Raw genomic sequence first — 15,826 nt, forward strand, 5'->3', positions numbered from 1 at the left:
CCTTTTAGCATTTTTGTTCCTCTTCTCTGAACTATCTCCAATTTGTCCACATCTTTCTTAAAGTGTGGTGTCCAGAACTGGACACAGTACTCCAGCTGAGGTGCCAAGAAGAGTGGGACAATTATCTCCCATGTCTTACAGCACTCCTGTTACTACATCCCAGAATGATATTTGCCTTTTTTGCAACTGTATCATGTTGCTGACACATATTCAATTTGTGATCCACTGTAACCCCCAAGTCCTTTTCAGCAATACTGCTGTCAAGCAAGTTATTTCCCTTTTGTAGCGGTGCATTTGATTTTTCCTTCCTAAGTGTAGCACTTTGCACTTACCTTTATTAAATTTAATCTTGTTGAATTCAAACCAATTCTCTAATTTGCCAAGGCTGTTTTGAATTCTAATCCTGTCCTCCAAAATGCTAGCAACCCTTCTCAGCTTGCTGTCATCCACAAATTTTATAAGCATACTTTCCACTTGCATTATCCAAATCATTAATGAAAATATTGACTAGCATCAGACCCAGGCCAGACCAGGTGGCCCAGGGCGCCATTTGATATGTCCTCCCAGTTTGACAACAAATGGGACTGGCTGAATAAATGACAGAGAATCTAGTCATAGTTATCAGAATATAACAAAAAGGATTAAAAGCCTCTCAAGAAACATCTGAAGAGAATACTGAAAATCCACACTATTATTCAAACGGTTATTTCCTGTAATGAGCAGGACGAGAGGGCTGAGACATCAGAAATGGGGACAATCACTTACTGAAAATAAAATTTGAGAACTAAATTGTGCCCACCTGGCACAGGCCCACAGTGAATGTGGGGTATAGCCACACTGTCCTAGAAGGACATGAGGAGTCACAATGCCTCAGGATGATAATGCCTTCTTGGGCTCCTAGGACGAAGGAAGGCACTGGGGCTGTAACTGTGGTTGGCCACTGCCTGGGACGGGGGGAAATAGAGAATCCCTGCCCACCTGGATCCATTTAAAGGCCACTGAAAAATCTGCCACCAAATGGGGAAAATGATGCATCCAGTTAAAAATGCTCTCACAATGCATCCAATTGCATTAACATTAAAGGCCAACACCAACAATTTTAAAACTTGACAGCATAAAGTTAAGCACCTCAATCTGTATCTAGGCTCCCAAATAAGTGGCTTCATTTGCAGAGATGCTGAGCATTCACAGCTTCCACTGAAGTGAATTAGACATCAGAGGTGCTGAGTACCTCTGAAAATCAGGCATTTATTTGGAAGCCTAAATATGGATTCAGGCACTTTGCTTTAGGCTCCCAAATTTGAAAAATTTGGCCTGAATTTCCACACTTGCATACAGTGGATAAAATATTGCACTATAGAGTCACTTTTTTTCCACACTTTGGATCTGATACGGAGCGGCTGCAGAGCTCTTGAAACTTCAGCTGATGTCAGTGGGTGTTCAGAACCTCTGAGGATCAGACCCATTATGCATTAAAATACATTAATCTTTAAATAACATGCTTTCAACAAAAACTCTTGTATCTAGAATCAGTGAAACCCAAATGCCATTTCATTATTTGGAGCCGTTAATTTCCTTTGACTCATTCTAATGATGTAGCTAAAAAGGGACATATATCTGGTTTTGTCACCAATCGCTGAAATGTTATCTGTTAATGTCATGCTGATGCAGAACCTGTACTTCTACCTATAAACATATGTAATTCTCATAAGTCTCAAATGGGAGTCACGAACCCTTCGCATATAAAGTACACACATTCCTTAGTAAAAAAGAAAAACAAAACCCATACATGTTATGGAAAATGAGGGCTGACACTCCATTTATAAGCTCTATTTTTATTTCATGCAGAACTGCAATGTGTTTGGTAAAATTATTTAGAATTCCCTCTTTAGTTATTTGATTCAAAAACTGTCGACACTTATAATCTTGATATATGAGTATCAATGAGAAAACCAAGGCAAAATGGTTCAAGAGACTTACCCAAAGCCACATTCGAGGTCTGTGGAAGAGCAAAGAATAGATTCCAGCTCTCTTAGCTTTTATTCACAAAATCATTCTTCCCCTCCAAATCTCATACAGTTCTTGGCAGGCTTTGGAGCCCCAGCAGGTCGGCTTTTATCATTTTTGTATATTACCATAGTGCCTAGGAACCCCAGTCATGAACCCCCCACGGTGCTAGGTGCTGCACAAACACAGAACAAAAAAGCAGGTCCTGTCCCAAAGAGCTTTTCCCCATAGGAGGAAATGTTTTCAGAATGGAAATCGTTTTGTTTCCCTCCCCCTCACACACATCCCAATCTTGTACTAGAAGAAAAGCATAAGCAACAATATGTGACAAGTATCAGAGGGGTAGCCGTGTTAGTCTGGTTTTGTAAGCTGAGGCCTGGTCTACACTAAAGAGTGTGAAAAATCCACAGCCATGAGCAACATATTTAAGTCGACACCCCCCCCCTCCCCCCAGTGTAAATAGCACTAGGTCGATGGAAGAATTCTGTCATTGGCCTAGCTACTGTCAGGATAGAGAGCATCTATTCTGAAGCACTACAGCAGCACAGCATTTCAAGTGTAGGCAAGCCCTGAATCCTGCTGAAGTGAGTCTCTTTTTAGCTCAAGGAATCGTTACAGACCTTTATGATAAAAAGCGCTGGCATTTTCCTGAAACCAATAACAAAACAAAAAGCCCCGTATGTGTTGGTCCAGATTCTGTTCTCACCACAGTATCTCCATTAAACATGTGGGTTGCAGAGTTGTAGCCGTGTTGGGAGACATGGGTGAGGTAATATCTTATTGGAACAACTTTTTTGGTGGAAGAGAGAAGTTTTCGAGCTACACAGAGCTCTACTTCAGGTCTGGAAAAAGTAATCAGAGTTAAATACAAGGTGGGACAGACTGTTAAGCACAAGGTGTAAACATATTGCAGAGACCAGTTAAAGTGGGCAATTAACACCTCTGCAGTCATAGGACAAACAAGGGTTAGTAGATTACACATTGCTGTAGTGAGCCATAAAGCCAGTGTCTCTGGTTTTATGATTTTTGGGGTCTAGCAGAGTTATGAATTTAAGTTCACAGGCTTGTCTTTTGAAGGTGTTTTGCAGGTTTCCTTTGAGGACAAGGACTGAGAGATCCCGTACGGAATGATCGCTTTGTGAAAGTGTTCACCCATGGGTTTTTTTTGTCTAATTTTTCTGTGTGAGTTCAGTTGAGAGCATAGTGATTATCTCATTTCACGTAGTTGTACCTAAACCAGAGCATCAAATGCCCCACCAACAACTATGTGGGTGAAACCACACCAATCACTACGCTCTCAAATGAACTCACACAGCTGAAAACGCCTTGAATATCCTCAATGCCAACAGATTACAGTGCAACGCGCTTCTAACTCTACCTCTTCCCTCCAACAGAAATGCACAGAGCCCAATACCAGCATTGAACCTGTAGTGAGGGTTCCATAGTAGTCTGGGGAATGGAGAACAATTGCAAGGAGACAGCACCCACTCTTTCACCAGGGGTATTTATATACTCTTCACTCACCTAACTGGAGAGGGCAATCTTGGCATATCTTTTGCACGGATAAATATCTGTACAATTTTTGTTATAATTGCATACGTCTCTTACACAAGTAAACAACATTTACTTTACCATTTGTTAGTAACTGAAAATTACCAAGATATTTCAAAAAAAATTAAGTAATTTGACATGACCATTAGCAGTTATCTTACTTGGTTTTACTAATTAAAAATTACTCAGTATTTTCTGAGCGTTCATAATAGACATAACTGAGGAACACCTGCAAGCCCCTTGTTGCAAGAAGAAGGAAACTAACAAATTAGTGTCATTTAAGTAAGCGAAGCCATTCTACCGCCTAGCATGTGCGGAACTGCTGGTGCAGGTGGTCACCATGTACTGGATACTGCTATTTGGATCACTGAAAGGGATCAAGTAAACACAGATGGAGAATACCCTGACAGGTTTCCAGTGTAGTTCAGTAACTAAAATACGATTATGTTGCTGATACGCAGACTTGGAGCGGAGCTCTTTCCCATAATACTTGGATATGCATGTTCCCGAAGGTTCTGAGGTTTAGCAGTTCATGACGTTCATGTAGTACAGTGAAACAGGCAGTTCAATATACAGTTCTATGTTGGATAATGATGTTCGCAGAAGTTACTGTGAGCAGAGCTTGGGCTATATTAAGAGTTGGGAGTGAAGCAGCAGCATGCACTGTTTTTGCCATTCTGTAATACCTGTCAGAGGTTTCTAGAGCACTTCACAAATAATTAGGCCTTGTTATACCCAATGAAGTATAAGAGGGGTGTTAATCCGATTTTCCAGATGAGCAAACCGCAGCACAGAGAAGTTAGGGGAATTGTTCCAGAACTCTCACATAATCAGTGGTGAGCTGGGAAACAATGCCCCTTAAGTACACATGTTCCACAAGTAACAGAAGAAGCTGCTTCCTGCAGTTTTCTACACTCAGCAAAGACTATGGCTACACTCAGCGCTGCACAGCGCTCCCGCGGCAGCGCTTCGAAGCGCGAGTGTGGTCAGAGAGCCAGCGCTGGGAAAGAGCTCTCCCAGCGCTGTCCGTACTCCACCTCCCTGTGGGGATTAACGTACAGCGCTGGGAGCAGCGCTGGGGGCTCTGATCACACTGGCGCTTTGCAGAGCCGCAACTTGCAGCGCTGGAGGGGGTGTTTTTTCACACCCTGCTGCAGCGCTGCAAATCTGCAAGTGTAGCCAAGACCAAAGAAAACTGTTGACAGAAGATGGCAAGCAGAAAAGAGTGGAACTCCTGAAAAGTGACTAAGAAGGAGAAAAGTGAAAGTCTCATCTACCTTTATTTATAAATATTTGGAATTTATGTCACCTATAAAGAAATCTCAGGCTCCAGCTAAAAACTCTCAATTACAATAAAACACATGCGGACTCTGGATAGGTCACTTCTTCTAGGAAGCAACGGCTTTCAAAAAATACCTTTATTCATTGCATGTATTATAGGGTGACAATACACTCGATAAACTGAAGAGAACCTTAACACTTGTTCCTCTTCTGTGGAGTCTGCAGTCAGGTCACTGGACGGACTCCCTGTAATCAATCAGCCAGCGGGGGGAAACAAAACAAGTGATGGCACCCTTACCTCCAACCCCATCTTCAGAATCAACCTCGTAGATGCTCTCCCCTTCCATGTTCTCTGCAGGGTCAGGCTGAATGCAAGGTTTTCTAGTGGTGACCTGTTTCAGGCTCCAGAAGGAAGATGAATCCACACACTCTGCAGCCAGCAAGTAGTATCTTTCAAACAAAATGTAAAAATAAAGCCATTGGATTATTTCTGCTAAACATTTTGGAGTTTGCTTTGTCTCCTCGCCCCCCAAAATTATGAGATCTTCTGTATCAACCCGTTCTGATGGCAGAGATCCTCATCTTGGGCCACAGAATATCCCTGGACAGCTCTAAGAGTGAGGTTTAAGCAGAGAAACCATTTGTCATAAACATACAGCCAAGGGTAGCATAAAATCTCTCTTTACCCTGTAAAGGGTTAATTCCTCTTTTACCTGTAAAGGGTTAAGAAGCTCAGATAACCTGGTTGCACCTGACTAAAAGGACCAATAAGGGGAGAAGATACTTTCAAATCTGTGGGGGAAGGTTTTTGTTTGTGTCTTTGTTTTGTTCTCTTCGAGTCAGCAAGGAACCAGGGCAGGAAAAATACATCTCCTTAAGCATATCTGGACTAAGCATCTAGTTTTGCAGAAATAGTAAGTAATAGCAAAGAAGTGTGTTAGATTATCCTTTGTTTTAGCTTGTGAATTTTCCCTATGCTAAGAGGGAGGTTTATCCCTGCTTTCGTAACTTTAAAGTTTTGCCTAGAAGAGAAATCCTCTGTGGTTTTGAATCTTTTGTTATTCTGTAAAGTACTTACCATCCTGATTTTACTGAGGTGATTCTTTTACTTTTTCTTTCTTTATAATAAATTCTGGGGGTTTTTAAGTATCTGATTAGGTTTTAGTGTCCTAAAACCCAAGGGTCTGGTCTGTGCTCACTTGTTACCTGTCTGATTGGTAGGGTATTCTCAAGCCTCCCCAGGAAAGGGAGTGAAGAGACTTGGGGGGATATTTTGGGGAAACAGGAACTCCAAGTGGTCCTTTTCCTGAATCTTTGTCTAACTCACTTTGTGGTGGCAGCATACTGTTCAAGGACAAGGTGGAATCTGTGCCTTCATTCCAATTCATCCAGTGGACATTACATCTGTAGATAGGTGTAAAGATTGGAGTGCATAGAAAAAGGACAAACAAAACCCCATATGTATCTAAAGATGAAGGGAAACAGAGAGTAGGAAAGCTCACTCCTTTTCCCAGATTGGACCTAAGTATCTACCTCTTTCCATTATCCACCTCCAATCTATGCTTGTGTCTCATACTCATGTAATTTCCACATCTTTCTTTTAAAAACAAAAATCTCACACGGATGGAAAAATATACTGATGAATCAGGACATGTCCATGTCTCCGAATGGAAGAAACCAACAGCAGTAGAGCAGAGAGGAGTTACTAGAGTAGTTTTTGAAGAAAGAGGTGGAGAACTATTCCCAACCTTCACACACCATTCTCAGATGTTCATGATTTATATAATATGAGAGGTGAGACCAAAACCACTCTTCTTCTCTGGGTATGAATTTTGCAAACCCGTTAGAGAAGAAAATGGAAAATGAAATACAGCATTAAGAACACATTGGCAGACCTGTGTCGTAGATGAGTGAATTGGGACAGGACAGGAACACAACACAAGATCGATGGCTTGGATCAAATACATAATGATCTGGCCTACAGAACATAGGTCGGGTACTACAGGTTAAAGAGCAGTGCACTGACAATCTTAAGCCTTTGTCACTTTCACATGAGCAAGTAACTAATTTCTACTGATAAATCTGTGGCACCAAACTGAAGGTCCTTCTCTTTTGCTTTCCCACAACATTAGGAATCCAGCCAAACTACTCCATCCAACAGCCTTTTACAGAGAGGGCTGAGAAGGGGACAGAAAATTCACAGTGACAAGTGAGTTGGGCCCATCTATGTTTTGTTGTTTTCAGTTTCCTTTCTTCAACTTATTAACAAATTAGTACAATGACATCAACAAATCAGTGTGTATACATATATTAAAAAACAGTCAAGTGCTAGGTCATTTTGTTGGTAAAAGAAGTGCATACCTAAGTGTTTAACACCAGATGATCTCTACATCTTCAATTGCTTCAAGCTTCCCACTCAGCGTCTGCGTGTTTTTGTCCACTTCCCTCTGGTTGAGCCAGCTCTTTCAATGTGCCAAGTGTGAGCCATGTTATACTGCATGCAAGGCACTGCAAAACACTCAGCAGACGTTCCATAGAGCGAAAGTTGTTGTCACCCTTCTTGTAATGTTCTGGCTTCTCAACCTCATTTTAATGTTCCAAAAAAGGTATTTCAAATCAAGGCTCAAGTTTATCAGAATAATTATATCTACCATGGGCTGGGGTTTGAGGATTGAAAAAGGGTCTATATAGTAACACTGATTTTCAGTGATGAAATATCCATTAGAAAAACTCTTAGTTTGGTAAAGAATCCATAATAAATAAGTTCCATTTAATAAAAATAATATTTTAACATACTTACCAAACAACTGGAGTTCAGTGGCCATAATATCAACATCTGGGTGAGTGTTCACATCTGAAATATTTAGATGTCATATGTAGATCTAGGGTATTTTGCAAGAATGTTACAAATTATGGTCCCTGTTTATAAACTACGGTGCCATCAACTATGCATCCCATGGCTTGAAAAAATCTGTTTTATTCTTTCCAGGATTTAGTAATGTTTCTGTACAATTAAATGAATTTTTAGCTCAATGTTTTTAGAAATTCTGCAGTGCAAATTCTCATAATTTGAATTTTCAACCAAAAGTACTTGTGAGTTCTTATAGTGGAAATGTTTCCTGGTTCCATTCAGATCATCTGATTGTAAACATTGGCTGGACAGATTAGTCCTTCTATAAAGCGATAGATATTGTTGTGAGATTTGTATAAAGTGGCTGGTGGCCAGAGGGTATAGCACAGTGTCTAGAAACAAACGAAGTTACCTTTACCCATTGAAATGTACCTAATACAGACACAGACTTCCATGTCTAGTGCTGAAATGTCAAAAAGACAATGACTTGAGCATGGCTTGCTCTCCCAGAGACTATATCACAGAGGTCTGAGATATCTTTTTTATCCAAATAGCAAAGATATAACTATGCTCACATTTGATATACAGTAGTTTTTTCTATTCCCCAGATTTACCAAACAATGTAATGTGTATGCTGGCAGACAGAATATTCTCTTCAGCCTGCACTACTTAGAGCTATTAACATCTAATTCATTTTGTTCTACTGTGATATCAGTCAAAGGAAAGAGGTCTGATCGAAAATGTTCAATATATATGATGCAGGTGTTATGCAGCTTAATATGTTTGTTTATCTGTGTCTAAATATAATTGTGTGCCTTTGTCAAAACCTCCTTAATGTAGCTCACTTTACAGTGTGGTACTAAAATAAATCAAGTTTATATCCCTTTATGAAAACATATATGTGCAGAGTAGTAAATTATAGAGATTCCAAAGTATTAAATGTATGACTGTTGGTTACCAATACCTAATTTGAATATTATATTACAGTTCAGGTACTTCCCAAACAGTGAATTGCTAACTGTACTGAGAAATTAATTCCCAGACAACTCATCTTCCTCTAGCTACAAAATTATCACTAGGCCTATTATGGGAAATGAGTGAGGTGAAGAAAAAAGGGAAAGAGTAAAGCTACTTTTTTTAATCATGTATTATTTTACATTTCTTCCTTTTCTAACATACTTTTCTTTATTTCATGCTTGCTGAATCTCTCCACGTTCCATCTGCACAATGGTTACTGTTAACAGCATTTCAACATTTTTTATTTAGGGGAAAAGATACTCTATTGTTCAGTTCCCTAGTTATGAGAATTTTTTTAAATTAAAAACTGAAACCAAACTGCTACAGCACTACTGAAAACTTACAGCTGCTCAGATATAATCACAGCAACGGGTAAAAGCACAGAGGTGGAATTTTTAGAGCAGAATTGGTTCACACTTGGCTGTGTTGGGGATTAACTTTGCTTTCTATTTGAGACACGTGCATTTGGAATTTAAGAAGTTCGCTGCTCCTCTGTTTTTTCTTCTTGGCTATAAGGCTACGTATGAGTCATGAACGGAGTTAGTACAGAACAGAAATGATTCACTGATGGGTTCCATACATTCCAAATTTGTGAGGGTCAAAATACCTACAGTACAAGTTATTGCCTTTGGCTGCGTCGTCTCATTTTTAAACAGTATAATGCTCCTTTTTCAACCTACTGCATGCCCTCCTTAACACCACACAATGGGCACATTTCAACACCAAGTTCCAGGAGGTAGAGCAATAATGTGTAACCTGTGATCTGGGTACACTTGTTTCCTTTGAGGTGCTACACTGTTATCCTCCAGGGTGACTGTATTAAGAAACTTATTTGAGCATAAGCTTTTGTGGGCTACAGCCCACTTCATCAGATGCATAGAATGGAATATATAGTAAGAAGATATATATATATATATATATATATATATATATATATATATATATATATATATATATATATATATATATATATATATATATATATACACACACACACATGCAGAGAACATGAAAAGGTGGAAGTTGCCATACCAACGCTAAGAGGCTAATTAATTAAGATGAGCTATTATCAACAGGAGAAAAAATAACTTTTGTAGTGATAATCAAGATAGCCCATTTCGGACAGTGTGTGAGGAAACTTAACATAGGGAAATAAGTATCCTCATACCTTCTTGTCAACTGTTCTCTGTATGTGTATATATATCTTCTTACTATATGTTCCATTCTATGCATCTGATGAAGTGGGCTCTAGCTTATGCTCAAATAAATGTGTTAGTCTCTAAGGTGCCACAAGTACTCCTGTTCTTTTTGCGGATACAGACTAACATGGCTGCTACTCTGAAAACTGTATTAAGAAAATGTATATTTGATTATGATCTGAAAGTGAAAGCAAACTGAAGTGTTTCAATCAGCACTGTTACTATGGGGAGGATGCAGGGGGACAAAGGTAGGAGCCTGACAGGCTCAGGGAGAGCAAGGTAGCTCTCTGGGCTCTACCTAAACCTCAGGCAGCCCACACAGCTGGGCTGGGGAAAAAGGGAAAAGCTGAGAACCAGCAACCGGCTCTAACTCTCTTAGGGTATGTCTACACTACAAAATTAGGTCGAATTTATAGAAGTGATTTTTAGAAATCGATTTTATACAGTCAATTGTGTGTGTCCCCACTTAAGACCATTAACTCAGTGGAGTGTGTCCACAGTACTGAGGTTAGTGTCGAATTCCAGAGCATTGCACTGTGGGTAGCTATCCCACAGTTCCCGCAGTCTCCGCTGCCCATTGGAATTCTGAGCTCCCAATGCCTGATGGGGCAAAAACATTGTTGCTGGTTGTTCTGAGTAAATGTCATCAGCACTCCCCCCCCCATGAAAGCAACGGCAATAAATCATTTCTCGCCTTTTTTCCTGTGTTACCCGTGCAGATGACATACCACAGCAATCATGAAGCCCGCTCAGCTCACCATCACCGTATGTCTCCTGGGTGCTGCCAGACATGGTACTACATTGCTACACAGCAGCAGCTCATTGCTTTCTGGCAGCAGACGGTGCATTACAATTGGTAGCCGTCGTCGTCTCCTGGGTGCTCTTTTAACCGACTTCGGTGAGGTCAACCAGGGGCGCCTGGACATAAATGGGAGATGACGATGGCCAGCAGTCGTACTGCACCGTCTTCTGGAAAGCAGCCAGGAGATGATGATGTCTAGCAATCGTACTGCTCCGTCTTCTGGCGAGCAGCCAGGAGACAACGATGACTAGCAGTCGTACTGCACCGTCTGCTGCCAGCCTAAGATGTATAAGAGAGATGGAGTGGATCAAAACAAGAAAGAGACCAGATTTATTTTGTATTCATTTGCTCCCCGCTCCCTCCATGCTCAGTGGTTTGAGCATTGGCCTGCTAAACCCAGGGTTGTGAGTTCAATCCTTGAGGGGGCCATTCTGTGTGACAACCCTGTAAGCCATGTCATCAGTCACCCCTCCCTCCATCAGAGCAACAGCAGACAATCATTTCGCACTTTTTTTTCAGTGCAGATGCCATAGTACGGCAAGCCTGGAGCCTGCTCAGATCACCACTGCAATTATGAGCACTAAACACTATGAGCATAAACACCACGCGCATTATACTGCAGTATATGCAGAACCAGAACCTGCAAAAGCAAAACCAGGTGAGGAGGTGACGGCAGCGTGGTGATGAGAGTGATGAGGACATGGGCACAGACTTCTCTCAAAGTACGAGCCCTGGCAACGTGGACATCATGGTGTTAATGGGGCAGATTCATGCAGTGGAATGCCAATTCTGGGCCCGGGAAACAAGCACAGACTGGTGAGATCACATAGTGTTGCACGTCTGGGACGATTCCCAGTGGCTGCAAAACTTTCGCATGCGTAAGGGCACTTTCATGGAACTTTGTGACTTGCTTTCCCCTGCCCTGAAGCACAAGATTACCAAGATGAGAGTAGCCCTCACAGTTCACAAGCAAGTGGCAATAGCTCTGTGGAAGCTTGCAATGCCAGACAGCTACCAGTCAGTTGGGCATCAATTTGGAGTGGGCAAATCTACTGTGGGGGCTGCTGTGATCCAAGTAGCCAACGCAATCAAAGAGCTGCTGATATCAAGGGTGGTGACTCTGGGAAATGTGCAGGTCATAGTGGATGGCTTTGCTGCAATGGGATTCCCTAACTGTGGTGGGGCGACAGATGGAACCCATATCCCTATCTTGGCACCAGAGCACCAAGGCAGCGAGTACATAAATCGAAAGGGGTACTTTTCAATGGTGCTGCAAGCACTGGTGGATCAAAAGGGATGTTTCACCATCAGTGTGGGATGGCCAGGAAAGGTGCATGACGCTTGCAACTTCAGGAACTCTGGTCTGTTTCAAAAGCTGCAGCAAGGGACTTTTTTCCCCAGACCAAAAAATAACCGTTGGGGATGTTGAAATGCGTATAGTTATCCTTGGGGACCCAGCCTACCCCTTAATGCCATGGCTCATGAAGCCACACACAGGCAGCCTGGATAGTAGTCAGGAGCTATTCAACTATAGGCTGAGCAAGTGCAGAATGGTGGTAGAATGTGCATTTGGACATTTAAAAGTGCGCTGGCGCAGTTTACTGACTCGGATAGACCTCAACGAAACCAATATTCCCATTATTACCACCGCTTGCTGTGCGCTCCACAATATCTGAGAGAGAAAGGGGGAAACATTTATGGCAGGGTGGGAGGTTGAGGCAAATCGCCTGGCCGCTGATTATGCGCAGCCAGACACCAAGGCGGTTAGCAGAGTACAGGAGGGCGCGGTGCGCATCAGAGAAGCTTTGAAAACCAGTTTCATGACTGGCCAGGCTACGGTGTGAAAGCTCTGTTTGTTTCTCCTTGATGAACCTCCCCCGCCGTTGGTTCACTCTACTTCCCTGTAAGCTAACCACCCTCCTCTCCCCGTTTCAATCACCGCTTGCAGAAGCAATAAAGTCATTGTTGCTTCACATTCCTGCATTCTTTATTAATTCATCACACAAATAGGGAGATAACTGCCAAGGTAGCCCGGGAGGGGTGCGGGAGGAGGGAAGCACTGGCTGGGGTGCGGGAGGCGGGAAGGACAAGGCCACACTGCACTTTAAAACTTATTGAATGCCAGCTTTCTGTTGCTTGGGCAGTCCTCTGGGGTGGAGGGGTTGGGTGCCCAGAGGCCTCCCCACCGCGTTCTTGTGCCTCTGGGTGAGGAGGCTATGGAACTTGGGGAGGAGGGCGGTTGGTTACGGAGGGGCTGTAGCGGCAGTCTGTGCTCAAGCTGCCTTTCCTGAACCTCAACCATATGCTGGAGCATATCAGTTTGTTCCTCCAGTAGCCTCAGCATTGCCTCTTGCCTTCTGTCACCAAGCTGATGCCACCTATCATCTTCAGCCTGCCACCTGTCCTCACATTCATAGTGTGCTTTCCTGGACTCTGACACTGCCTGCCTCCACACGTTCTGCTGGGCTCTTTCAGTGGGGGAGGACTGCATGAGCTCAGAGAACATTTCATCGCAATTGCGTTTTTTTCGCCTTCTTATCTTCGCTAGCGTCTGGGAAGGAGAAGATAGTGTGAGCGTTTAAACATTTGCAGCTGGTGGAGGAAAAAAAGGGAGAGTGGTAGTTAAAAAGACATTTTAGAGAACAATGGGTAGACTCTTTCATGGTAAACCTTGCTGTTAACATTACACAGAACATGTGCTTTTGGTACACGGTCGCATTTTGCCTCTTATTGAGGGTATGCCGGTTTGGTGTGAGAGATCTTTCACGCAGGGCCGGGCAACAGAATTTGACTTGCAGGCAGCCATGGTAAGACACAGTCTTTTGGCTTCTTTAACCTTCATAACATGTGGGAATGGTTTCAAACAGCAGTGCCCTCATTTCCCATACCAAGCAGCTATTGGGTTGGCCATTTAAAAGCAGGAGGGGATGTGGTTTTCGGGTTAACATGCAGCACAAACCCAAATACCTCCCCCCCCGACACACAATTCTCTGGGATGATCGCTTTACCCCTCTCCCCACCACGTGGCTAACAGCGGGGAACATTTCTGTTCAGCCACAGGCAAACAGCCCAGCAGGAACGAGCACCTCTGAATGTCCCCTTAATAGAACCACCCTATTTCAACCAGGTGTCCAGGAATTATATCACTCTCCTGAGGATAACACAGAGAGATAAAGAATGGATGCTGTTTGAATGCCAGCAAACACCGGGACCATACATTGCTATGCTTTGTTATGCAATGATTCCAGACTACGTGCTACTGGCCTGGCATGGTAAAGTGTCCTACTATGGAGGACGGAATAAGGCTGCCCTCCCCAGAAACCTTTTGCAAAGGCTTTGGGAGAACATCCAGGAGAGCTTTATGGAGATGTCCCTGGAGGATTTCCACTGCATCCCCAGACACGTTAACAGACTTTTCCAGTAGCTGTACTGGCCACGAATGCCAGGGTAAATTAATCATTAAACATGCTTGCTTTTAAACCATGTCTAATATTTACAAAGGTACACTCACCAGAGGTCCCTTCTCCGCCTGGTGGGTCTGGGAGGCAGCCTTGGGTGGGTTCGGGGGGTACTGACTCCAGGTCCAGGGTGAGAAACAGTTCCTGGATGTCGGGGAAAACGGTTTCTCCGCTTCTTTGCTGTGAGCTATCTTCAACCTCCTTCTCATCATCTTCCTCGTCCCCAAAACCCGCATCCCTGTTGCATGCTACTCCACTGATGGAGTCAAAGTACAGGGGTGGGGTAGTGGTGGCTCCACCACCTAGGATGGCATGCAGCTCATCATAGATGCGGCATGTCTGGGGCTCTGACCCAGAGTGGCCGTTTGCCTCTCTGTATTTTTGGTAGGCTTGCCTCAGCTCCTTAAGTTTCACGTGGCACTGCTGCAAGTCCCTGTTATAGCCTCTGTCCTTCATGCCCTTGGAGATTTTTTCAAATGTTTGGGCATTTCGTCTTTTGGAACAGAGTTCTGATAGCACGGATTCAACTCCCCAAACAGCGATCAGATCCAGTACCTCCCGTTTGGTCCATGCTGGGGCTCTTTTGAGATTCTGGGACTCCATCATGGTCACTTCTGCTGATGAGATCTGCACTCCCCTGCAGATCACCATGCTAGTCAAACAGGAAATGAGATTCAAAAGTTCGCAGGCCTTTTCCTGTCTACCTGGCCAGTGCATCGGAGTTGAGAGCGCTGTCCAGAGCAGTCACAATGGAGCACTCTGGGATAGCTCCCAGAGGCCAATACCATTGAATTGCGACCACACTACCCCAAATTCAACCCGGCAAGGTCGATTTCAGCGCTAATCTCCTTGTTGGGGGAGGAGTACCAAAATCTATTTTAAGAGCCCTTTAAGTCGGAAAAAACGGCTTCGTCGTGTGGACAGGTGCAGAGTTAAATCAATCTAATGCTGCTAAATTCAACCTAAACTCGTAGTGTAGACCAGGGCTCAGATTCTCTTACCTAGACACAATTAGAACAGCCTTGTTGTTATTCTAAACTTGTGCCAACTAGCTATGTTCCCAAGGATGTGTGATCCCACTGCTCCCTTCCCAACCCCCAAACACATTCCTGGTGCCAGAGGCTGCAGAGAGGCGAGATGTAGAAGCTGTAGATGCTAGTTTTACACTCACTGGAGACTCCCATGAACTGGGGGAATCTCCATCCATGCAGAGGCGACGTGCGGGGGGGGAAGGGGCCATGCAGGGTCACGTTCCCCCACCTCCCCCACAGGATTTCTGCCTTCCATTTAGCACAGAGGTTTTCAAAGTGTGTGGCACACCCACCTAGCCCCCCCCAGTTTGAAAACCATCGCTTCCTCCCAGGAGCCAGCAGATCGGAAGCTGGTGGGAGCCGCCCATGCCCCCGGCTCTCCGTGCTGTGGGAGCTGGGGTGCTGGCTGGCTGCCCAGCAGCCCTCCCTGCCCTGCTCCCTGAACAGGGATGCCTTTGCACGGCCAGGCGCTCCCCAGGCAAGACAGGCAGCACAGCTCCAAGATGCATCCCTGATGTGCTCTTGCCTCTCCCCAAAAGGAGCCTGACACCAGCCAGCGATGTCCCCTGCCTGCGGAACCCAGATGCCACACGATGCTCCCCAAGGCACTCGCTTGCTGCTGCCCTGGT

General features: G+C 43.8%; 1 protein-coding gene across 5 annotated transcripts in view; it reads right to left on the reverse strand.

The window, feature by feature from the left end:
- PPP2R2C (protein phosphatase 2 regulatory subunit Bgamma) overlaps positions 1-15,826 on the reverse strand; it is a 280,747-nt gene that overhangs the window by 127,000 nt on the left and 137,921 nt on the right. The window contains exons 2-3 of one of the 5 annotated variants that reach the window (XM_045018599.1): positions 7,640-7,693; positions 5,138-5,289 (exon numbers count right to left, since the gene is read on the reverse strand). The exons of 3 other annotated variants lie outside the window; for them this stretch is intronic. In XM_045018599.1, the coding sequence (XP_044874534.1) occupies positions 5,138-5,186 (49 nt within the window). In that variant the 5' untranslated portion in view covers positions 5,187-5,289; positions 7,640-7,693. The remainder of the gene's footprint in view (positions 1-5,137; positions 5,290-7,639; positions 7,694-15,826) is intronic. One more of the 5 variants, XM_045018600.1, reaches the window with a different exon arrangement.

Source organism: Mauremys mutica, chromosome 5, assembly GCF_020497125.1.
Source record: "Mauremys mutica isolate MM-2020 ecotype Southern chromosome 5, ASM2049712v1, whole genome shotgun sequence".
Lineage (NCBI taxonomy): Eukaryota > Metazoa > Chordata > Testudines > Geoemydidae > Mauremys > Mauremys mutica.